Source organism: Dendropsophus ebraccatus, chromosome 9, assembly GCF_027789765.1.
Source record: "Dendropsophus ebraccatus isolate aDenEbr1 chromosome 9, aDenEbr1.pat, whole genome shotgun sequence".
NCBI classification, from domain to species: Eukaryota; Metazoa; Chordata; class Amphibia; order Anura; family Hylidae; genus Dendropsophus; species Dendropsophus ebraccatus.
The window spans coordinates 37536599-37562313 of NC_091462.1; the positions used below are offsets into that span (position 1 = coordinate 37536599).

General features: G+C 41.9%; 1 protein-coding gene across 3 annotated transcripts in view; it reads right to left on the reverse strand.

Moving 5' to 3' along the window:
* PDE11A (phosphodiesterase 11A) overlaps nt 1–25715 on the reverse strand; it is a 398617-nt gene that overhangs the window by 58048 nt on the left and 314854 nt on the right. For all 3 annotated transcript variants that reach the window (XM_069985174.1, XM_069985175.1, XM_069985176.1), the window contains 2 exons: nt 15521–15630; nt 6661–6751 (listed from right to left, as the gene is read on the reverse strand). In XM_069985174.1, coding sequence (XP_069841275.1) covers nt 6661–6751; nt 15521–15630 — 201 coding nt within the window. The remainder of the gene's footprint in view (nt 1–6660; nt 6752–15520; nt 15631–25715) is intronic.

Genomic DNA, 25715 nt, shown 5'->3' on the forward strand with positions numbered 1-25715 from the left:
GATTTTATGCCAGTCTATAAAGTGATTTTACCCAGGAAAATTATATATACAATATACACAATATTAGTACTTTCCATATATCATCAGCTGCAGAACTATAACTCCTATTAACCCATGACTTTGATGGCATGATGGGGGTGTTGTAGAGCTACAGGTTGGGGAAGACTGGTATAAATTATAATATTTTAATGGGATAAAATGACCCACCTGAAAGCTTTAGGCCACTGTCAGTGAAGTTTATCCCGGCCGGTACTGCATTGAATTGGAATGTGGGCGCATTAGGGTGCGCCTGTGTTCCAATTCACCATAGCATACAATGTAAAGTGCGTCCGGAGCTGAACTTTACCTTGTCTGCTCTGTCAGTCTTGTGCGGCAGCTAGGGATGGTCCGAACCGAGGACCGCCTGGAAAACATAGCCATAGGCTGTATCCAGTTTTCCAGGCGGTCCTCCCGCTGGATCCGCCCGCTACACTGAGCGGGCAGACAGTGGGAATCATTACCGAGAGTTCGGGTTCGTATGAACCCGAACCGAACTCGGTTCGGACCATCCCTAGCGGCAGCTATTCAATGAATGGCAGCCGCAGAAAACTGACAAGTCAGTTTTTTCTGGGGCCGCAGGGAATCCCGGTCAGAGTGTATATAAAGTGTATACACTCCAGCCGGGATTCCATTGAAATCAATACAACGTATTTTTTCACTTAATAGCGGCTGTTATTAAATGAAAAAATACGTTGTGTGAACATAGCCTTAAAGTGTACCTATCGTTATAAAAAAAACTTTTGATAGGTCAGAGACATGTCAAAAGTTTTGTTCGGTCTGGGTCTGAGTTAAAAAAAGAGTTGGATTTGATAGGAGCCCATTATAAGTCTGACTCTGAACAGTATGGGTCTGAGCACTCCACATCACTCTGTTACTCCACTGTTTCTCACTCCACATAGCTCTGATGGACTTGTCAGGCAACCTCTTTCAATGTACAACTTTAGGAGAGGAGGGCCTGGGGCTGTAGAAGAGAGGAAAGACACTTGCCTAGCCAATCAAATCAGCTGAAATAAGTCTGGTGATAAATAAGGTAACAGATCTCACAGCTAAATTTCCCTCACATTTAGCACTAGTGACTTTACTTACTTTAATAATGTAGTGTGGAAAATTGTGTTTCCTCTTAAAATCACGTTTACAAACTTTTGACAGGTATTAGTGTCATTGACTGAACAGAGACTAGGTTCAAATCCCACCGAGGCAACATCTGTAAAGAGTTTGTATGCTCTCTCCGTGTTTCTATGGGTTTTCTCTGGGTACTTTGGTTTTCTCCCACACCCAAAAACATAAAGATAGGTGAATTTAGATTGTGAGCCCTAAAGGGGACAGTGACGGGAACTGACTATGTAAAGTGCTGTGGAATCAGTTGGCGCTATACAGATAAAAGTATTATTATTATTATTATTATTATTATTATTATTATATTTTGTTAATTATATTATCAGCTTACCAGGAGACAATGCTCTTTGTTATGTAACAATTCAGTCAGTATAATGTCACTGTGAGGTTACAAAGGTTTTGGTGCTGTGGGCCAGGAGAGCTGACCATACAATGCTACTAAATGTGGAGATGCAGCAGCCAGTAGTGGATTATAATAGGGGCGTTTCGGGCGGCAGCCCGGGGCCCTGAGCTCCTGGGGGGCCCATGACCACCCAAAAAGACTTACACTTTCAGTGGTGTACTGTCTCCTGGCTACACTTCCACCATGATTTGCAAAAAATCACAGTTTTTTTGGCAATTTTGCACAAATCTGGACATCAGACATTATCTGTCCTGTACTATGAACGCCAGGCTAGTGCTGCCATAGTTACAGTGAAGTGGGGGGGCCCAGGCTTGGTGAACAGCCCGGGGCCTATGGTAAAGTTAATCCGCCCCTGGCAGCAGCTATAAACATTTGCAATGAAGGGAGAGACCTAGTGGCCATATGTATAACTTCGATCTCCAAGCTCTGAGTTTGGGCAACTAAGAGACTTGCTCAATGACACCCACTGATCTGCATAACAAACAGGTTATAGAGGTATCTGTGACTGGTACCCTTGCTTCCCCTTTTTACCTGACCACAGTAATCTGCAGTACCATGTACAACCCCTCCTATACTGTAGATAGAGATGAGCGAACCTGCCGAGGTTCGGGTTCGTATGTCTGCAGCCTTCGTGCAGCGGGTGGATACAGCGGGATGACCGCCTGGAAAACTGGGATACAGCCTATGGCTATGGCTGTATCCCAGTTTTCCAGGCGGTCCTCAGGCTGTATCCACCCTCTTTACAGAGGCTGCAGACAGCGGGAATCATACGAACCCGAACCTCGGCAGGTTCGCTCATCACTATCAATAGACCAGCTGTTGTTTCTGTGCAAAGCAAGGAAGACGATTCAGTGAAACTCAGTGGGGGTCCAGGAGGGTCCAAATCCAATGTGATTGGAGGCAGCAAGGAAGTGGTCTTGGCTTAAAGGATTTGTTCACCAAAATATTTTTTTTCTTTCAAATCAACTGGTGCCAGAAAGTGCCAGAGATTTGTAATTTACTTCTATTAATCTCAAGTCTTCCAGTACTTTTCAGCTGCTGTATGTCCTGCAGGAAGTAGTGTATTCTTTCCAGTCTGGAGAACAGGAGAGGTTTTCTATGGGGATTTGCTACTGCTCTAGACAGTTCCTGACATGGACAGAGGTGGCAGCAAAAAGCACTGTGTCAGACTGGAGAGAATACCCCAATTCCTGCAGGAAATACAGCAGATGATAAATACTGAAAGACTTGAGATTTTTTTTTAATAATAAATTACAAATCTTTGTCACTTTCTGGAAACAGTTAATGTGAAAGAAAACATTTTGAGGTGAACAACCCCCTTTAAAGTAGCCTGAAAGTTTATTCCTATCTATATCCAACCCCCGTGCTTTACACTGCAGCTCTGCACCATTTCCAATGGACAAATAAACTGCAACAATAAACCGACCAAGGAGACAAAGTGATTATTATGTCATTGCCAAATATCCGGGGTAAATATTAAATCCCTGTGATTCCAACTATAAATGATGGGGGTTATATAGAAATTAGCATTGCTTTTCCGCTACATATAAATGTGTTACATTCAATTATAAAGTATGAAAAATGGTTCCTATAAAATGAATGGAGCGCTGGGGACCATACGGATACTACAAAAAGTGAAGAAAACGCTGTTCCAATGACAAGTGACACTGCCATCGAGTGGTACAGCGGATTTTATGGCAATGCGTATTGCTGCAATCTTTTTTTAAAGCGGCCATTAACCAAACCAGAGCGATTCACTGATATCACATAATATTCATATAAGGCTGCTTTATATTACACATAAAATATACAAATGGCTGTGATCCTACCACAATATTCTGGCGAAGCAGCAGATGGGCCCCGTGCATTGTCATTGGCTGCTACATTTAAATACATAGGAAATGACACTGATGTATTAAATATATACACGCCCATTAAGGTTTAGTGTGTAATGCCACTAAACTATGACCTTATTTCACGGGTAAATAATCTACAGAGTAAATAAATTTCATAGGTTTATTCATAAGTATATTTTATGTGGACTAAATCATCGATCATTATACTATACTAGATGCTGTCGGCTATTAGTGCTTTTGTTTTATTGTCAATCTGCAGTGCCATCTAGTGTCCACCGAGAGCAATAGCAGCAATAGAATCTTTCACAATTTAAACAGTGCCATCTAGTGTTCGTCTACAGCAATGCATATAGCGTTTAAACAATATGAGATACCTATGACATATCCACTGAGAAGGGGTGCCCTGACGTTTATAGGAGTTAATGAGTCTCTGTCATGAGGTATATAGGGTCCTGGGGCAGTTACAAAACAACAGCTCCCATGATACCTGGACAGGCAAAGCTGAAGGGCTTTAAGTTCCCCATCCCTAACTAACTAACTGTACAGTCTCATGAAGTTAGAGAACACTGAGCAGTGTGAACTAGTCCACAGCTTTCTTGCAAAAACAGCAGTATACATGTCCGTAGGCTGTGTGAGGTATTGCAGGGGGTGGCACTGTTTTTGTATGAAAGTAGCTGTGTTTTGTCTACTCAATCTAGTGTGGATATGATAATGTAAAATCTGCTGTGCATAAAGTTTATATGAATGTACCGTTAACGGATACCTGCCACAATGGAGAACATTGCAGAACGTTGTGCAGCTATAGCCAACACTAGAAGATCACATTTCCCTGGATATTTCCAACTTTTATGCTATGACTCACCTAGCCATTACAATATGGGCCTTGTCACATTCCCTCAGATCCTTACACTTGTCTATTTCTTTTACTTTCAACAAATCAACCTTAAGAACGGTTCACTTCACCTGTCAGTGGTTTTACTGTATTGTGGCTGGTCGGTGTATGTTAGCACTATATAAATACTGAGAAATAAGTAATATTGCCTAGAAAGAATGTGGTCTTAATCCTACAGATCAGTATATACATAAAAAAATATTCACAAATAAATAAAAAAGGGGGGTCACATAAAGGACTGCCTACAATTAATGTGTGAACTACAGAGATCCATTGTCATTGATAAAGGAAATAGAAATACAAGATGCTATACTGCCATCTGGTGGGCCAGAGAGGAAAAGCCTTAGTATAGTTCTCAGCTGCAGACAAGTGCCGTATATGGGAACGTGTTAAATATATAAAATAAGGCCAATTTTAACTTGGCTGTTTGCATAGAGTATGTGCATAATAAGAATGGCTGATATGGAGATCTGAAGTGCAATCTATAATGCTTTCAGTTGGGGCTTGCGCATGTAATATGAAGGCAAACACTTGTTCATATTATGGCCTAAATAAGAACAGCTGTAACCAGCTGTAGGCAGCATCAGAAATCTCTATAGAGGGTGTAATCCGCACAAATTCCATGCTGAAAGGGAATCTCAAATAAAGACAATGTCAATGCTGGTGGCTGCTTTGCTGCGGATTTTGGAATTTTCCCCTTGACTTCAATAAGGAATTTAAATTCTGCAAAAAAAAAAAATCTGCAGTGCTGTGATTACCTTACGGTAACTTAATTTCACATAACACATTCCATTGAAGTTAATGGAGCCGAATTGTAATACCACACACAACCTGAGAACAGGGGTGGCGCGGTTTTTGCTGAGAAAGTAGCTTTTTCTAATTGCGGATAACCCCTTTAGGCTATGTTCACACAAAGGGGGGCATTTATTAAGTCCGGCGTTTTTTACGCCGGACTTATAAATGCCCCCGCAGCTCCGGCGCTACGGGGATTTATGTAGAGGCGGACTGCCTCTACATAAATCCTGTGCGCGCCGGTGCGCACCGCCGAAAACCTACGCCAGCTGAGGACTGGAGTAGGTTTTCGGCGTACATTTGGGCGGAACGGATGGTAAATCGCGCGGACTCTGAGTCCGCGCCCTCCGTTCCGCCCACTACATGCCCCCTTTCCGCCCCCCTGGCGTACTCGGCGGAAAGTGCCGATTTGCGAATATTTTATTCGCAGAGCGGCCATTTGCGTATAAAAAAATACGCAAATCGGCACTTTCCGCCGAAAATCATCCGTTCGCCGGATGATACATGTGGCCCATAGTCTTTTTTTAGGCAAACTAAAGGCCGTTGTTTGATAATGATGGCCGTAAATAATGTTAATGGTCATTTTTGACGTACGTTATTGTAACATAATGGCCGTTATTTTGCATAAAAAGATGTTGTGTGAACACAGACTTAAAGTTTCCAAGTAAAATGTTAACACCCCACTAACCAGCTGTAGATTGACTATCCTGCCATCATATATCCCCTTTATGTTTCTCATTAGACTGGCATCATTACATCAGTGGTGTCTGTGTGTGGGAATCCATATGCTTTTGCCATTCACAAAGTGCAGTCCTGTGCCAGCTTGTTAGAGTGTCTGGATTTGGGAGAACCCAAACTTACATGGTTACAATCTACAAATAGTTTTGGAAACCTTGGAACGCTCATCTTTAACAGAATGACAAGTGACTATGGGTGTCTACACAGCCAGTCAATATCCGGCCTTTTAAATGGGCACTGTAGCTTTAAAAAACTTAACGTATCAGAGAGACATGGGATGTATTGCTAGAACAAGCTAGAAAGTATGAGCACTAAGAGGGTTCTCTCCTGCCTCTGTTCCACATGACCGAGATGGTCATGTGCACAGAGAGAAGCGCTCAGCCATGCACTTCTCTCCCTGCTTGTTCCACTGATCGGTCAGAGTCTAAACACTCAGAACCTGACCATTTAAAAGTTGTTTTTTTTTTTAAGTGACAGGGACATTTTAAAGAATGTACACACATGCCCTGCATTACCAGCTGGATCAGTATATGAAAAAGCATACAGGGCTTAGGTCACACCAACGCTCCTTTAAAAAAAATAAAAAAAATAAAAATTATATATATATATATATATATATATATATATATATATATATATACACACACATATATATATATATATATATATATATACATATATATATATATATATATATATATATATATATATATATAACATTACCAGTAATGTAATTCTAGATTCCTGAACCCTGGCCGGCTGGGGCGGCTCCAAACAACTTAGTTATCTATGAAAGGGTCCCCACTTCCCAATTATCTGTGTACCTCGCTCTGAAGAATCATGACAGCGTGATTAAAATGATGATGCTCCAAGGTGGCCGACGTTCCATAGAGCTGAGACAGAGCCGAGCCGCTTCTGAAAGTAAAAAAAGAGAGAAGATCAGCACAATGACACTTCTCATCGCTGTGTTAGGAGAGCAGTGTCCCCATCATTGTGTCACCACAGATGGGCTGCAAAAGTGACAGGCGGCGACTGTTCACTGACCTCACAGAGGAAAGAATATTATACCTGAACCACAAAACCTACTGATACAATACACTGCATAAGGCTAATGGGATGGTGAAACAAAAATCCAGGAGAAGGAGAAAGAGAGAGAATAAATAGATAGATAGATAGATAGATAGATAGATAGATAGATAGATAGATAGGAGATAGATAGATAGATAGATAGATAGATAGATATTAGATAGATGATAGATAGATAGATAGATAGATAGATAGATAGATAGATATGAGATAGATAGATAGGAGATAGATAGGTAGATAGATAGATAGATATTAGATAGATAGATAGATAGATAGGAAATAGATAGATAGATAATAGTCATTAGATAGATAGATAGATAGATAGATAGATAGATAGATAGATAGAAGATAGATAGATAGATAGATAGATAGGAGATAGATAGATAGATAGATAGATAGATAGATAGATAGATAGATAGATAGGAGATATATAGGAAATAGATAGATAGATAGATAGATAGATAGATAGATAGATAGATAATAGTCATTAGATAGATAGATAGATAGATAGATAGATAAATAGATAGATAGATAGATAGATAGATAGATAGATAGGAGATAGATAGATAGATAGATAGTTAGATAGATAGATAGATAGATAGATAGGAGATAGATAGATAGATAGATAGATAGATAGGAGATAGATAGATAGATAGATAGATAGATAGATAGATAGATAGATAGATAGGAGATAGATAGGAGATATATAGGAAATAGATAGATAGATAGATAGATAGATAGATAGATAGATAGATAGATAATAGTCATTAGATAGATAGATAGATAGATAAATAGATAAATAGATAGATAGGAAATAGATAGATAGATAGATAGATAGATATTGGATAAATACATAATAGATGATAGACAGACATATACAGATATAGATATAGATAGTCATGTATTAGCCCTTGTCTAAATGAGTATAGCAGTTATGGCAAAAATTGTCCCAACTTTGTGAAAGGAGCAAAATAAAGGTCAAGAAATGCTCATACAAGATAGATAGAAAAATTACAATACTGTGACACCGCTATAAAGCAGAGAAGCTTCACAGAACAGCCATAAAATTAAAACCCCAGACAGGTGAAGTGAATAATATTGATAATGGTGTTAATGGAATAAGACATATTAGGCAGCCAATGAAAAGCCAGTTCTCGACAGCGACAAGAGAAAAACTGCTGGACAGCTGGGTCAGAACATCTCCAAAATGGCCAGTCTTGTAACATGTCCCAGGTATGGAATGGTTATTTAGTACCTACCAAAACTGCTCCAATGAAGGAAAACTTGAGTCATGGATGTTCAAGGCTCTTCGGTGCACATGGGTCATTACCACTGTTGAGCGGATTTGCCATACTGTTTGGGTTCGGCAAAATTCTCCGAACCTGAACGCCTGGCGGCTGCAGAGGTTAGGTACAGCCCTAGGGAGTCATGGAAAACATGGATACAGCCAAAGGCCTAGCCATAGTAGAATGTTGCTGAACCTTAACAGTTTGGCAACTCAAAAACTTTTGCAACCTAACAAGATGAGATCAGTGTAGAGGACCCCTTTATTGGTTTAAAGGGGTACTCCGGCAAAAATAGTTTTCTTTCAGATCCACTGGTTTCAGAAAGTGATATAGATTTGTAATTTTCTTTTCTTTAAAAATCTCAAATCCTTCCATACCATAAGATGCTGTATGTCCTGCAGGAAGTGGTGTTTTCTTTTCAGTATGACACAGTGCTCTCTGCTGCCACCCCTGTCCGAGACAGGAACTGTCCAGAGCAGGAAAGGTTTTCTATGGGGATTTGCTGCTGCTTTGGACAGGTCCTGTCTCGGACAGAGGTGGCAGCAGAGAGCAGTGTCAGACTGGAAAGGATACACCATTTCCTGCAGGACATACAGCAGCTGATAAGTATTGGAACACTTGAGCTTATTACATAGAAGTAAATTACAAAACTATATATCTTTCTGTAACCAGGTGATTTGAAAGAAAAATATTTTTGCCGGAGAACCCCTTTAACTTTCCATAATAAAGCATATACAGGAAGGCAATAAAAAATAATGGGTAGAAAAACATCTCAAAGTTCTTCTTTATAAGGTTAACTGTAATGTGCCGGTGGATGAGTATGATCATTTGTCATGTTCGGCTCCGGTCTCCTCCTCATTCTGCTGCTATGTGACGCTGGTTGAACAATGCTGAGATTCCAGCCAAACTCCATAATACCACAACGGTGGAGACAATAATTGGGTCAGGGGCTGAAAGCGCAAATGGTTAAAGTGTGGCACTGGAAGGAGTAAGGAATGTAATTATGAAATGGAGAATTGTGGTGAGGGGGTGGAGAATAGGATTGGACTGTCACCAGAGATTTATGTCCCTTACTATTTCACTTTTGGATTCCGGCCTATGATGACAAGATGGGTTTTCATTCTCCAGAAATGAATAGAAGAGATTATACTTGGAAACGAACATACTGAGACTCCCCTGAGGGCGTCCTGCACTATCCTGATATTAAATGAGCATGGCAGCTGTAATATGGAGGAGGGTCAGGAGAATGACACCGGTGAAAGTACTGTATGTGCAGAGTCCAGGCCTACTGAGAAATGTATGAAACATACTTTACAACCTGTTCACGTCCTGTATAGGTCTTCAGGTGACAACATATTTCCACCATGGTCTTAAAGGAAAACTCCATTTAGAATCATTAGCTAAGAAAATGGTAGAGATCTGTCAAGAGTATTAAAATGGAAACGTCTTCTGACTTGATAAATGGAATGATTCTGGCTGCATATGATCACCACTAGGGGGAGCTAAATACATATGGATTTATACAGCTAGAATTAAACTACATGGGGTCATATAAATCTGCATGCAGTAAGGGCCTCTTAGTGGTTATTGCAGATATGACAATGTCATGGCAATGAAGAAGAGCAAGTCACAGGCCTTGGCAGTCACAGGTCGCACATGCAGAAAATGACCATTGAAGACAGTGATTGACTGCAACATTCAGGGCTGAAGCAGTGAAGAATTTAGGGTAAATACATTTTTTGCTTTTCTTTTTTGTTCTAGCCTGTAGTCAATTATATTAACAAATTCAAGGCAAAGGGAGGTATATGTTAGCAAGTACCCCCTGGGGGTATACCCCCTCCGGACACCACAAACATGTAATGTGAAAAGTCCTAAATCTGCTCCAATGAGTCATAAAGAAGAAGCATGGAGGAGAACAAGACTTCTTAAAGGGAATATATTGTCTAGATTTTCTTTTACTGATTAAATACAGATTCTTTTCTGTTCTTCAAACTTTCTCATTTATTTTATTTTATTTATTTGTATGTTGTTATGGAGGATGCCATCTTGTCTGAGTTGTATTTTTTAAACAGCATTTAGTGATATGCCCTATGGTAAGTCCCATGGACACAGACAACAATAGAAAGCACCATGTTCCCTTGAGATGAATGTGAAACATTTCTGAGCATAGTCTGTGACCTCTGAAGAGGTAATTCCAAAGGGAGTCGCTATTGTCTAATATTATTGTCTAATAATCTATATACTGGTGTCACCTGTCGCTGTAAGGCTGGGTTCACACACAGTATATTTCAGGCAGTATTTGGTCCTCATGTCAGGTCCTCATAGAAACCAAAACCAGGAGTGGATTGAAAGCACAGAAAGGCTCTGTTCACATAATGTTGTAATTGAGTGGATGGCCGTCATTTAATGGCAAATATTTGCTGTTATTTTAAAACAACGGCTGTTATATTGAAATAATGGCTGTTATTTACTGTTATATGGCGGCCATCCACTCAATTTCAACATTGTGTGAACAGATCCTTTCTGTGTTTTTAATCCACTCCTGGTTTTGGTGGCTATGAGGACCAAATACTGCCTGAAATATACTGTGTGTGAACCCAGCCTTAGGCCAGGTTCAGACTATGTAAGTGTGCGGCTGTATTTGCGGCTGTAATTGTGCGGCGGTATTTTTGGTGGTTCATGCGTACGCTGGAAAGTATAGGATATACGGCTGCACAGTGCACACTATGTATGAATCTACGGCCCGATCGTAAACGGACCCGTAAAAAATGAACAAGACCATTGTTTGCGGCTGGACATGCGGCCGAGGATTGACAGGCAGTCCGTACGGAGTACTTCAAAAATAGCCGGCAATGATGCCGAATGCCGATGCCTCTAATAGTTAATATATTAAATTAATAAAACACATTTTCTTTGTAATAAAGTCCCTTTCGTTGGTCAATAATTTAATTCTAACGAATCCATCATTTTGCAATTAAATATACTGTTAAAATAAATAGATATATAAATAAATGTATATTTATATATATATTTATTTTTTGACAGTATATTTAATTGCACAATGATGGATTCGTTAGAATTAAATTATTGAACAACGAAACTGAATTTATTTCATCGAAAATGTGTTTTATTAATTAAATATTAATTAGTACAGGAAGCTCCATAAGCCGTTAATTCATATTGCCGGCAATAGAGCATTCTGTACTAATCATCACTTTACTTTAATGAAAACATCAAATGTTTCTTCTAATTATGTTATCACAATAGCATTATTAGAAGAAACATTTAGAATTATATGTGCGCTCAGCTGATTGGCTGATCGGCTCAGCGCACATATAAAGAGCCGGTCCGCAGTACAGTGACTTCATTGTGCTGCGGACCAGCGAAGAGGACACATCGGGGTGAGTATACAGCTCTCCCCACCCCCTCCCCAGCACTGCACCCCTCCCAGCAAGGAAGGGGGGTCACTTAACCCCTTCCTTGCTGGGATGGGTGCAGTCTGACATCAGTCTGGCCCCCAAGGGGTTAAGGGGGATGCAATACATCCTCCCTTAACCCCTTGGGGGCCAGACTGTAAGCAGCGATCTGTAAAGATGCTGCATACTGTAAGGTGCACAACACCGCTCACAATGATGGGTGTTGTGCTCCTGTTTGTGTTTTTGTGTGTTTCTCCCTTTTTGTTTTTCAGATATCGGTATCGTGTGGATTACGTCGGATTCCGTGGACTACGTTGATAACCAGTGTTTTTTTTAATGTTTTTTTTTAATAAAATGGTCAATGAGGGGTGTGGGGGTGTTTTTATTTGAATAAAAAATTTTTTTAACTTGTGTCTTGTCTTTATTTCTTTACTTTATAGACTTAGTAGTGGAAGCCGTCTAATAGACGGAATCCATTACTAAGTTGGGGCCTAGTGTTAGCCGGTCTAAAATGGCTAACACTAAGCCCCTATTATTACCCCAGTACCCAATGCCACCAAGGGTACTGAGCCGGGTGCCAGTGGTCCAGGAGCGTCAAAATTGGTGCTTCTGGACTGGGCGGCAGCAGGCTGGTAAGATTTAGGCTGGGGAGGGCCTAAACCAATGGCTCTTCCCACCCTGGTGTTACCAGGCTGCTGTCGTTTGGTTTTTAACCCGGCTGGTTATAAAAATAGGGGGGACCCTATGCGTTTTTTTTAAATTATTTATTTATTTAAAAAAAAACGCATAGGGTCCCCCCTATTTTTATAACCAGCTGGGTTAAAAACCAAACGACAGCAGCCTGGTAACACCAGGGTGGGAAGAGCCATTGGTTTAGGCCCTCCCCAGCCTAAATCTTACCAGCCTGCTGCCGCCCGGTCCAGGAGCGCCAATTTTGACGCTCCGGGACCACTGGCACCCGGCTCTTTCCAGTACCCCTGGTGGCATTGGGTACTGGGGTAATAATAGGGGGTTAGTGTTAGCCATTTTAGACCGGCTAACACTAGGCCCCAACTTAGTAATGGATTCCGTCTATTAGACGGCTTCCACTACTAAGTCTATAAAGTAAAGAAATAAAGACAAGACAAAAGTTAAATTTTTTTTTTATTCAAATAAAAACACCCCCACACCCCTCATTGACCATTTTATAAAAAAAAAACATTAAAAAAACGCTGGTCATCGACGTAGTCCACGGAATCCGACGTAATCCACAGGATACCGATATCTGAAAAACAAAAAGGGAAAAACACACAAAAAACACACAAACAGGAGCACAACACCCATCATTGTGAGCGGTGTTGTGCACCTTACAGTATGCAGCATCTTTACAGATCGCTGCTTACAGTCTGGCCCCCAAGGGGTTAAGGGAGGATGTATTGCATCCCCCTTAACCCCTTGGGGGCCAGACTGATGTCAGACTGCACCCATCCCAGCAAGGAAGGGGTTAACTGACCCCCCTTCCTTGTTGGGAGGGGTGCAGTGCTGGGGAGGGGGTGGGGAGAGCTCTATACTCACCCCGATGTGTCCTCTTCGCTGGTCCGCAGCACAATGAAGTCACTGTACTGCGGACCGGCTCATTATATGTGCGCTGAGCCGATCAGCCAATCAGCTGAGCGCACATATAATTCTAAATGTTTCTTCTAATAATGCTATTGTGATAACATAATTAGAAGAAACATTTGATGTTTTCATTAAAGTAAAGTGATGATTAGTACAGAATGCTCTTTTGCCGGCAATATGAATTAACGGCTTACTGGAGCTTCCTGTACTAATTAATATTTAATTAATAAAACACATTTTCGATTAAATAAATTCAGTTTCGTTGTTCAATAATTTAATTCTAACGAATCCATCATTGTGCAATTAAATATACTGTCAAAAAATAAATATATATATAAATATACATTTATTTATATATATATTTATTTTAACAGTATATTTAATTGCAAAATGATGGATTAGTTTAAATTTAATTATTGAACAATGAAAGGCACTTTATTACAACGAAAATGTGTTTTATTATTTTAATAGATTAACCATGAGAGACATCGGCATTACTGAAGAGGATCGCAAACCCCGGTAATAGCGATTCATGTAAACTGTGTTCCCTGCTTTCCCAGATGCATCCAGAGGTGTTTGCATCACTTTCTTAAGATTTTATTTGTTATTTTTAGTTGAACCAGATTTCAAAGTAAATGACCGTATGTTTTGAGCCGCATGTCTATTTTTTCCCACGGCCGTAGTTTCATCCGCACATTTACAGCCGCATAAAAATTACAGCCGCACAGTTACATAGTGTGAACCTAGCCTTATACTGTACAGATCACTTTACAGCAGCCTCCTTAACACCACAGACAGGATAGGAAGTCTCAACTGAGTTTTAGACCTAGTAGTGAGAAAGAAACCTGCAAGATTTCAGGATTATTACGTAATATAGATAGTAAATAGAAAAGAATGATACCTGGTGGGGTCGTACACAGTTAGACACAACTCTAATGTGTGCATGTAGTTAAATATAGCAGGGTTGCTGCCAGCCCCCTTCCAATCCCCAGATGGGTAATCGGTGAAATGTAGAACTTCAGCGAGTGAAAGAAAAAAAGTAATGGATTCCAATGGGTGCCGAACCCTCATTTAAAAACCGGCCAGGTGTCTCCAATGTTCCAGAGAAATGGCTCACGGCTTCTGGAGTAAAGTCACACTTTATTGGTATGCTACGCGTTTCGAGGGTGAGAATCCCCTCTTCATCAGGAAGATGCCTGATGAAGAGGGGATTCTCACCCTCGAAACGCGTAGCATACCAATAAAGTGTGACTTGACTCCAGAAGCCATGAGCCATTTCTCTGGAACATTGGAGACACCTGGCCGGTTTTCAAATAAGGGTTTGGCAGCAATAGGAATCCACTACTTTTTTTTTCTTTCAGTCGCTTAAGTAATATAGATAGTAAAATGGAACATTAAAAAACACAAGAAAATGCTTAAAACTTATGTTTAAAGGGGTTGGCCACTTTATAGTCAATTTGTTCAGTGTACAGTATTAGTAACTGTACTCACAGCACTTACTGACAGCAGCTCCCTGTGTACCTCAGAACTAAAAGTCACACTCCCCTCCTCCAGGCTGTGCTGTCCTGCTCTGTGGTGAGTCTGTCCATAAGATGGCCCACATGGAGTAGCATCTGTGTCCTCCATAGACATATACAGGCTCAGTGGTGGACACTGGGAGCGGGGCATGATCACATGCTCCTCCATGTTGGCCATCTTATGGACAGCCTCACCACAGAGCAGGAGAGCCCAGTCTGGAGGAGGGGAGTCTGATTTTATTTATATAAAACACTAATACTTTACACTGAACAATTTTACTATAATGTGGCCAACCCCTTAAAGTAATCAGTCATTTTCTAATGACACCATCCCTTTAAATCTTCTTATGATCTGGTGTGCCACATTCTGGTAGCCATGCTTGGTTTAGTGGTCTTACCAAGTGAATATCCAAGTTAATGCTAAGGCTATGTTCACACAATGTAAAAATAAGTGCAAATAAAGTCCATTATGTGCACTTACTTGTACACTGTGTGAACATAGCCTAAATGTCTATATGAGCTGCAGAAATAAGCCCTTGAATTTAGGAGGCCTGCTTATATAAGAAAAAATACAGCTGACAGCGTGAAATGAAAGTAATCTGGCAATTAAAGCAAGAATAGCTGTTGCATCATTTCCCATAATGTGTTTACACAGTAGTAGATGGCGCAGTTCATGGAGCATAAAAATGAATATTCCCATATATAAATCCACCCGTCAATGAATAGGATGTAAGGATTTGCTAATTTAATTCTGCAAATTGTAACATTAGATTAACTTACTTGGTCTGGAAGGCATTATTGGTTCCTCTGTGGTCAAGATCGTGACATAGACACCCCACCAGCACAGCCAATATCTCAGTGTCGGTCAGAATTTCCTGGAACCCTGCTGTCTGCAGATTAAAAATAAAGAAGACTATCATTCTGGCATGCAGTAAACTTGAGGGATCTCGGCTGATGTGAATAAAATACGTTTATTTCCTTTCTCCCTTGTAAGTTTTTTTTTGTTACAACTGTACAATGTTAAATAATTTAATGCTATATAGCAATTCTAATTAATCATCATTTGTCAGCAACCAGTAAGTAATTGTCTGTATTACAGGTAGAGGGTTTTTTCTACCAGCTATCAGTGGCTCATCACTGGGTGGTGCCCCAACCATTATAAGAACGGGGTCCCACGTCCATATGGTGTGGTGGTCGATCATGTGCGCTGCCACTACAATGATGGAGATAACTAAGTACAGAACTTGCCTGTTAGGTTCATAGAGTTGAATGGAGAGGAATCCCGCATGCAGGACCACCACTTAATTCAAATGAGGGACATAGGTCCCCCAGGGCTGTTAGTAGGGATGGTCCGAACTCTCGGAAATGATTCCCGCTGTCTGCCCTCTCCGTGGAGAGGGTGGATACAGCGGGAGGACCGCCTGGAAAACTGGGATACAGCCATAGCCATAGGCTGTATGCCAGTTTTCCAAGCGGTCCTCCTGCTGTATCCACCCGCTGCGCGGAGCGGGCAGACAGCGGGAATCTGATGCCGAGAGTTCGGGTTCATACGAACCCGAACCTCTGCAGTTTCGGACCATCCCTAGCTGTTAGACATAACATTTGTGCTTGTGTAAGGGTATGGTCACATATGTTCAAATTGTGCCTATGTAAAGCCCCACCGCACATCTCTCTCTGGGTCATGAGGAGAGTAGGGGGTCAAGTCTTTTACAATGCAAATATATATATATATATATATATATATATATATATATATATATATATATAAAATTATTTTTTTTTCTGGGAAATAGACAGATGAGCTATCCACAGGATATCTGTCACTGTAGGCTGGGTGCAGACACCCGGCAATGCTGCTGATTAGGCTGGGTTCACACTGCGTTTTTGCAATCCGTTTTTGCAATCCGTTTTTTGCAAAAAACGGATGAAAAAAACGGATACATTTGTGTGCATCTGTTTTGACTAGTTTTTCCATTGGCTTCCATTGTAAAAAAAAACGGATCAAAACGAATCCGTTTTTTTTTATGGACACAAAAACGTAGCTGACACTACTTTTGTGTCCGCTAAAAAAAAAACGGATCCTTTTTGATCCGTTTTTTTTTACAATGGAAGTCAATGGAAAAACTGATCAAAACGGATGCACACAAATGCATCCGTTTTTCATTAAAAAATCGGATTGCAAAAACGCAGTGTGAACCCAGCCTTAGCTGTTCAGTGCCTGCACCACACAGAGACCAGGGCAGGAAGCAGTTGTGTAGTGGCCAGACCTTGTTGCTGCACCTCACCTGCCGTTCACAGGATAGCTCATTAGTCTGTTGTGCCTGGAAAATGCCTTTAATTTAGTTTTGCTCTAACGACTTAATATTAGAATGTTTGGCAATAATGAAGACTTCATGGTTCCTCGGTGAAAATCATATAGTCCACTGTCATATGATTCCCACTGTCTGCCCGCTCCGTGCAGCGGGCGGATACAGCGGGAGGACCGCCTGGAAAACTGGGATACAGCCTATGGCTATGGCTGTATCCCAGTTTTCCAGGCGGTCCTCCCGCTGGATCCGCCTGCTGCACGGAGCGGGCAGACAGCGGTAATCATTGCGGAGGGTTCGGGTTCGTACGAACCCCGTCCGGACCAGGTTCGGACCATCCCTACATCCTACCATTCAGAGACTGATGAGCTTTCCTGTGGAAGACAATATGGGGGGTGTACAGCAGGGAGGACCATTATTGCACATGAGAACTGCATAATTCAAACTCCAGAATTTGGTCGCCAGTATCAAGCTCACAGTATATTATAGACTCCATTATCAGGCCTCAAGCACAATACAGACCCCAGTTTAGGCAACCTGTATAACACAGATCCCATAATAAGACCCCAGCACTAAGCCCCCAGCATATTACAGACCGCAGAAGAAGGCTCCCAGCATAATACAGATCCCATAATAAGACCCTAGTATCAGGCCCCCAGCATATTACAGACCCCAGAATCAGGCCCCTAGCACTTGTATTCCTGATGTCTGTTCTAGTACATGTTAGCATTACAGACATTACACTCGGTCAAGCTGTCTGCGGCACACAGAGTGAATGGGGATCGCGGTCAGCTGTCATGCTGTACAACCCTGCTGCCTCTGTATTGTTCTAACTGTATAGTGTGTATAATAAGGGTGATTTATAAGGAAAACTTGGAAAAAAACACTCACCATGACAAGCCACACCCCCTACACACAAGCCACACCCACAATAAGCCACACCCCTAGTTGTTATAGCTGAAATGTCTCTGGAGAAAATTCTAATTTCTTGCCAACTTGTATTGCAGTGTCATGCTATGTATTTGTAATAATTTATTATATAATACTTTTTAGCCAGCGCTGTTGCACCGTACATTGTATGTATTACCATTGAGTGGTTGTTAATAAAGTTATTTCAGTGAAAAAAAAGTCACCTGCCACGGTCAGTGGAGCTGTAAACATGTCTTGTGGTCTCTGAGGGGAGATTCTCTGCCCATTTTTACTGTCACAGATGCCAGATGGACGGCACAGCTCCCCAGTACATCATCCCAGAACATCTACTGGTAAGTATTACTGGTACACACAGGACAGCGGAGGGGGACACTGGTCCCCAACATATCCTGAAACCCCAGCATGCACTAAAAGTCTACTACTGTTACCATATGCTGGGCCTTTTTTTTTCTTTGCATTAAGGCTCAATAATTGAACCTATATATATATATATATGGAAATACAGAATGGAGACAACCGTCTGCAGCTTCAGCTCGACTGAGTGGCCCCTCAATGTTCTGGAATGTTTATATTTTATGTAGCATGCCACTTGGAAGGAAAATATTTAAATCAAATATTTTCATTATGTTTACATGCGGCATACTTATGAGAAAACACTGCAAGACTTTGCATTGCATTGGGGCTCAATAATTGAACCTACTATAAATGTATAAGTAAAGGAAAAGGAAAGAAAAGGAAATACAGAATGGAGACAACCATCTGGGGAAACTTTATATATTCCTATAAGTTATGGTGTTATATGTTTCAGTAATATTGTTAACCTATTGTCAAAAATAAATGGACATTCTGTACAAAGACAATATACTAAGCCTGTTAGATAAAAAATACAGGATGGAGACAACCGTCTGCAGCTTCGACTTTACTGCCTTTCTTTTGAATGGCCCCTCAATGTTCTTGAAACGGGTGGAGGACATTAGAGGGTTAGAGGGCTGGGGCTGTCCTGCGCTGATAAGGGTGCCTGGTGGTTCCACTTCAGAGGGCTGGGGCAGGCCTGGTCTAGGAAGGGTGCTTGGTGGGTGTCCATTACAGGGCTGGTGTGGACCTGGGCTGGGAAGGGTAATTGGAGGGTCCAAGTAAGGGAATAGCGGTGGATCTGGTTTGGGTAGAGTAGATGGGAGGTTCTGAATTTAGGGTCCTGGGCAGCCCTGGGCTGTAAAGGGGGCACTTAAAAGCGTCTGTGTCAGGGGGCTGGGTGGGCCTGGGCCTTGGTGGGTTTAGGAAAGGAAAGGTAAATTAAGGGTTGGCATGGGTAATCGGGCTAGGGTGGAGGGGCTCCCTCTTGGTGCCTTCACCTTGACGTGGTGAGGGAGCTTGCATGCCTTAATGATCCACTAAGCTAAACTGATGGGAGTAGTACTCCCGTGTCAGACAGGTCAATGGGGAGAAGCCTAAGCAAAGAAGACTAAGCAAGGCACCGGGAAGAAAGGGCTGGCATCCTTCTTCTGTACCCTGTCACAAAATATAGCTGGATCAGTGGCTATGTACAGAAGACATGTGCTAGTTAAAAGCTTCCGGCTGACTGGATTAATCCATGCGTACATCATGTGGCCTCTTATGATGTGGAAGAGGCTTTGCAGTAGTTGTAGACAATACACAGATGGATGGGAAGTTTGTCATGGGTAAAAGAATCAAGACTGGACAGCGCCTCAATGTCTTCTATAGGACCAATAACTTTTTTCTCTGCAACAATGTCCTCTATACCTGAACTCTACCAAATTAGCTAGTAGTGTGCAAGACAGAAAAGCTGAGAAACATCAAGCCTGCTTAAAGCTGATCTAAGTGTAATGTCAACCAGGAATGGACTTGGACTAAATTGCAGCCCTGGCAATGGAGAGGCCCCTTTTACCACTGCTACTTTTTCAATGCTGCTTGCATTTATGGATCACACAGATCCATGGATGCCTAATCCTGTAAATGGCAAGTGCCGGAGCTGAGTGAGTGCCCTGACTGCGTCCCGCCCATTCCCAGTTCGCGTCCTGCCCATTCCCATTGAGTCTGTGTGGTGCTGTGTGTTGTGTGTGTGGGTGCATGCGTCTGTTTGTGTATGTGTGTGTTGGGCCCGTGTCTGTGTGCTGCTTACTGGTGTCAGCTATCGGGCCCTCTGCCTTTGTTTCTGGTCCTTGGCTTGCTGGCTTTACCTACTGATGCCATGCACCTTCGGCTCACTTGGGGACTGCAGAGCCAGGTGAGTATGTTTTATTTTTTTAATATATATTACAAATGGATACTTTCAGGGGGCAGGGATGCCTACATGAGGGGGAACGGTAAATAGCAAACAACCGGCACTCCAATAATACTGTGGTGCGGTGCACGAGGCAAGTATACTGATAATGATAAATGAATCCTGGCACTTGCTGATTCTTTTGCTCTTAGTTTTATTCTAGTACATATCACGCTATCACAGCACGATATGTACTAGAGTAAAATTAAGAGCAAAAGAATCAGCGAGTGTCGGGAATCATTCATCATTACATGAGGGGGAATACACATGGGAGTATCATGGTAGTGGTGGATTACTACTGGCGAGGGAGCATTTACTACAGTGGGATTAATATATGGGAAAGGATTACCTACAAAAGAGATTTCCTTTAAGGAAGGGGGCAAGATTACCTTTAGGAGGCATTGCCTACACAAATGATACCAATTTACTGTGTGTGGGGGATAACTACCAGGGGGCTACCTACAGGAAGATGCACAGAGGAGACGTACTATATGGGGAACACAGAGGCGCCTAACTACTCTATGGGACATAGCAAGGTCTAACTGTTATATGGATGCATAGATGGGGCCCAACTACTATATGGGGAGGAGATGGAAAAGTGAAGACCTTCGATTAGCAAAACCGTTACCAGCAGATATGTATGTTACTGGATATAGCTGCACTGTAATTACTTATAAAGTCTGCAGAATCTGTATACAGCTGGATCTACCGCTATATGGTCACAGCCAAGGGAGAATATTGGCCTTTATATAGTGGATTTTATGTAATAACATTGTAGTGGTATTATACAGTGGCAGCAGGGGGTTATGGGCTATGCAGGTTTGCAGTAGTGTGGCATTGCTTGGTCGATGAAGGGGCGGAAGACCTCTTGCACCAGGGCCCACGAGATGTTACCTACGCTCCTGACATCTGCCATATCATCCCAAATGATCTGACAATAGAAGTATATAATTATGGTTTGAGTTGGCAACCATTGGAGGCTTTTTACAATGTAGCAACCTATTGTATGAATGCTTACAAAGACTACTGTACTTCCAGGTCATACAAAACCAATATTAGGCTGTGTAAAAGCTAAGCTCTTTCTAAGAATTTGCTGCTGCAAACATGTTACATTCGTTTGAATCAACATTTTTGCAAAAGTCCCATTGGGATTACATATATTGATTGTAATAAATCTCGTCTCATTGCACCTGCACAGTGCACGCTGATAGATGTCAGCTCTTGTTAAAAGCCCTGGGGATCAGAAGAGGAGGTGAACAGATCTCCGACACTCTGCAAGTGATAAACTGGGACAATACCAGAGGAAACACTTGATAAGAAATGTTTGAACATACATAGATCCAAGAAAATCTTTATACTGTAAAGTAACATTGTTACATAGATTGCTACACACACACACACACACACACACACACATACATATGAATGCACTGCAAAACATACTTGATGTTGCATACTGTATGTTTCTTGTATGCACAGCCATTTTACTTGTGACACCGCCACAAACTGCATACACTAAGGTATATTGGAAGTGCAGGGGTTAAAATTGTTGTGCGTTTGGCACACCTAGTGGTCAGATGTCAGGCAAGTAAAAGTTTTGATCATATGACACTTACCCAGACAGCTATAATGTCAAGTGAACTATGAGGGAGGAGTCACATAGGTTCAAAGCATTTCCAAGTAAACTAATCCCTGCAAAGGTAAGTCCAAGCCACTCTCCCTAGAGGGCTGGAAGTTCCTAGTTAGTCTCGCATTGACTTTGTGACGGCCCCACACCAAGCCTTAGACCTAGGCAGCTCCCTGCAATTTTCTAAAGTAGTCAAAGATTTGTACACTACAGCATTACCCTTCAACCAGTTGCTTAAAGGGGTACTCCGTTGTGAGAAAACTTTCAATATAGTGCTGCAGTTATGCTTTTCTTACCTTTCCATGCTTCCCTGGTGTCCTCCTGTGGTGTATCTGGGTCCCCCACTGAATGATACGACTGCCACTTCTGAGATGGACTCATCTCAGCAGTGACAGCCCACTCAGCCAATCACTGACTGAGACAGGACAATGCCATGGCCAGTTAGCAATGCACATAGGATTTCACTGCATTGAGCGCTTTAACCAGTAGCCGGCAGTGTTATCGTTTGGCTGGTCTCCCTGAGATCAGTGATCTTTTTCTCTTATGGCTTTACTAGGCATTGCTCCCACCTATCCAGAATCCTGCTCCACACTGATGAGGGGCAACACCCCGAAACAGCTGTCTGTGGATGGATAGCTTCCCCTTGTCATCATATTGACTTATAGGGCCACTTAATATGGTGGTTTTGGTGGTTTCCCTCCAGGAGCCACCCATTGGCTGGGTCCTTCCCGGATATCTGGCAGGTCCAGTTTTTCAAGACTCTTAAATGAGGCTCCAATGGCTCTTCTTTTGCATGTTCATGTTTCCCAGGGAGCAATGCACCTAGGATTTTACTGCATTGAGCACTTTAACCAGCAGCTGGCAGTGTTATCTTTGACTGGTATCCCTGAGATCAGTGATCTGTTTCTCTTTCGGCCAGTGAGTGGGCTGTCACTGCCGAAACAAGTCCATATTGGAAGTGGCGTTCATTGGGGGAGGCAGAGACACACTGGAGGAGGACACCGGGGGAGTGCAGTGAGGTAAGAATAGCTTCTTTATTATTTATATAACTGCAGGATTATGTGTAGGAATCTTCTACAGCAGAGACTAAACTAATTGGACACAAAAAAGGGAAGGCAGGCTTAGCCGCGTAAGCGTCGCATACAGCTGGCAAGTATATTTACTATAATTTATGCCAGGAATGTACTGCAACTCAAAGCTGGCGTACATTTAAAAGTAGGGCACAAGAGTAAGTCTGGAGCATGTTGCACCTTTGTTCTATATACAACATGTACGTCCACTTAGAATTGCAAATCTTGTTACCAATGCACACACAGAATGTGTCATAATTAATATTAATACGTTTTTATAAGGCCATAAGAGACAGACTCTAGTGCTTATAGACTACTTACAAATGAAGCTGTTTTCTGCTTAATCCTATCATATTAGGAGCCAATGAGTGTGCAGAACCTTGGGTCTTCAATGGGATTCTGAGGTACTCTGGTGATCCTGACTGATTTAGTTACTGTCTAATTTTAAAGTGGGTTGTCTGGGGATAATTAGTTTTGTATATGGTTGGGGGTGGTGTAAAAATTTAAAGTAGTAATACTTACCTCCCCCTGACCCTCTGCAGCTGCTATCCCCCTTCTAACAAAACAGCTTCCTCCTGTCTCCTGTGCCACCCTACAGCATAGACCTGCCAGTGAGAGGACAGTTCATGCAGGGAAGACACATCACATGAACAAAGAAGGAGCAGTGAAAGTAGGGAATGGGAATATCAGGGTGGCAACTGCAGGGGATTGGGGTAGGTGAGTATGACTTTTTTTATTTCTATCCATTTTTAAAATAATTTTGTGCCCATGCACCTCTTTTTATGTGGAGTTCTGTGAAAGGGTTGGGTGCTGTTTCTAAAACCAAGAAAAAAGCCATATATATATTTATATATATATAAATATATATATATATATATATATATATATATATTTATTTTTTTCTAAATGAAGTTTAAGTACAATAAAAATATTCAAGCTTTAAAAGCGGAACAATAACCATTTAAAGCAGACAAACATGAAAGGTGAAACATAAATCAGTATTTTGCAGCTTCACATCTGACACACGTTCATTATGTTCACTACAGAGAATAAATATGTTTTCTTCTATCATTACACTACATAGCAAAATAACAGCTTTTCTCTCAGAAATCTTCCTGGCGTATTCCTTTATGTATTCAAATCTGAAGAAATAAAAAAGGATAATTAAAGCCTTTCCTTACCTATGGCATAATGCATAAAAGTAGGTTATCACCATATCACGCAATTCATTTCTGCAGACAAGAATGACCTTCATAACTCACTTTAAGATCCTTCACTCATGAATTATAACTCATTCTTATTCTAGTTTCCACTCCTGCAATATCCATTTCTCCTCAGGATTCTTCCCTGGGCTTCTTTAAAGTAAGTCGATTATATATCATACAGCTAAAGCATGTTTATTGTACTGATTTTAATAAGATGTTTCTGACTTTCATATAACTGCACATTAACTGGACAACATTCATCTCCCCTGCTCTAAAGCCTTGAAAGACAAAAGTTGTGGCGCTTCACCTTGGTCTGGCATCAACTACTTGCATTTATTCATATCATTTTCTAAAATATTTGAAATATAATGTGTGATCACAGGAGTCGGATCCCCAAGATAAAGGAGGTTGGACGCAGTGCTCTCTGCTGCCACCTCTGTCCATGTGAGGAACTGTCCAGAGCAGTAGCACATCCCCATGGAAAACCTCTCCTGCTCTCCAGACTGGAAATAATGCACAACTTTCTGCAGGACATACATACATTAGGCTAATAAGTATTGGAAGACTCACGATTTTTATTAGAAGTAAATTGATTTGAAATATTTTTTGTGTGTGTGCTGAACTACTCCTTTAAGTCGACTGGTGTCAGTCAAACAGATTATTACAGTTATACAGATTTGTAAATTACTTCTATTTAAAAATCTCAAGGCATCCAGTATGTATCAGCTGCTGTATGTCTTGTAGGAAGTGGTGTATTCTTTCCAGTGGTCTCTGCTGCCATCTCTGCCCATGTCAAGAACTGTCACTTCCATTAACTGCAAAACTGGGACTCACGGTATTGGAGCAGCTATAAGGGCAATCCTGGGACGTCTATTTCTTTTCCTGGCCAGAAGAAGGGCCCGCACCCAAAACAGCCGTCCCAGGCAGGCTCTCATTACCCACCTTCACTCTGTGCTTTGGGGTCAGTACCCGAGGTGTGTCCCTGGGAAGGGAGGGTTATCAGGCGGGCAGGCAGTTAATGTGTCACGCCCGTGGGGGGAGGGAGGTTGCTGATTCTGCCATGAGGCAGAATGAGTATTCCACCTCAGGCGGCAGATTTTGTAGTCTCGGAGGGGGCGGCATAGTCTCCCCTGCTTCTGTCAATTTGGTTAAGTTTAACTTAACAAAAATGACAACAGCCGCGGTCCCACTCAGCAGCCACGGTCCCACTCGCAGTCGCTCACCTCTTTCCCACTGCCCGCCGCCCACGCTCACAGCTGTCCCCTCATCCCACTAGCTCAGCTTGTGACATTAACTGGCAGCTCTCATTACCCACCTTCACTCTGTGCTTTGGGGTCAGTACCCGAGGTGTGTCGCTGGGAAGGGAGGGTTATCAGGCCGGCAGGCAGTTAAAGTGTCACGCCCGTGGGGGGAGGGAGGTTGCTGATGTGAAAGATTGTGGGGGTGGGTGGGGTCCGAGGTCTCGCAGGGGGGGGGGGCCTCTGAGGTTTGCCTTAGGCAGAAAACCTAGAATCGGCTCTAGTCCCAGGAACAAACCTTACCTGCACATCTCCCTC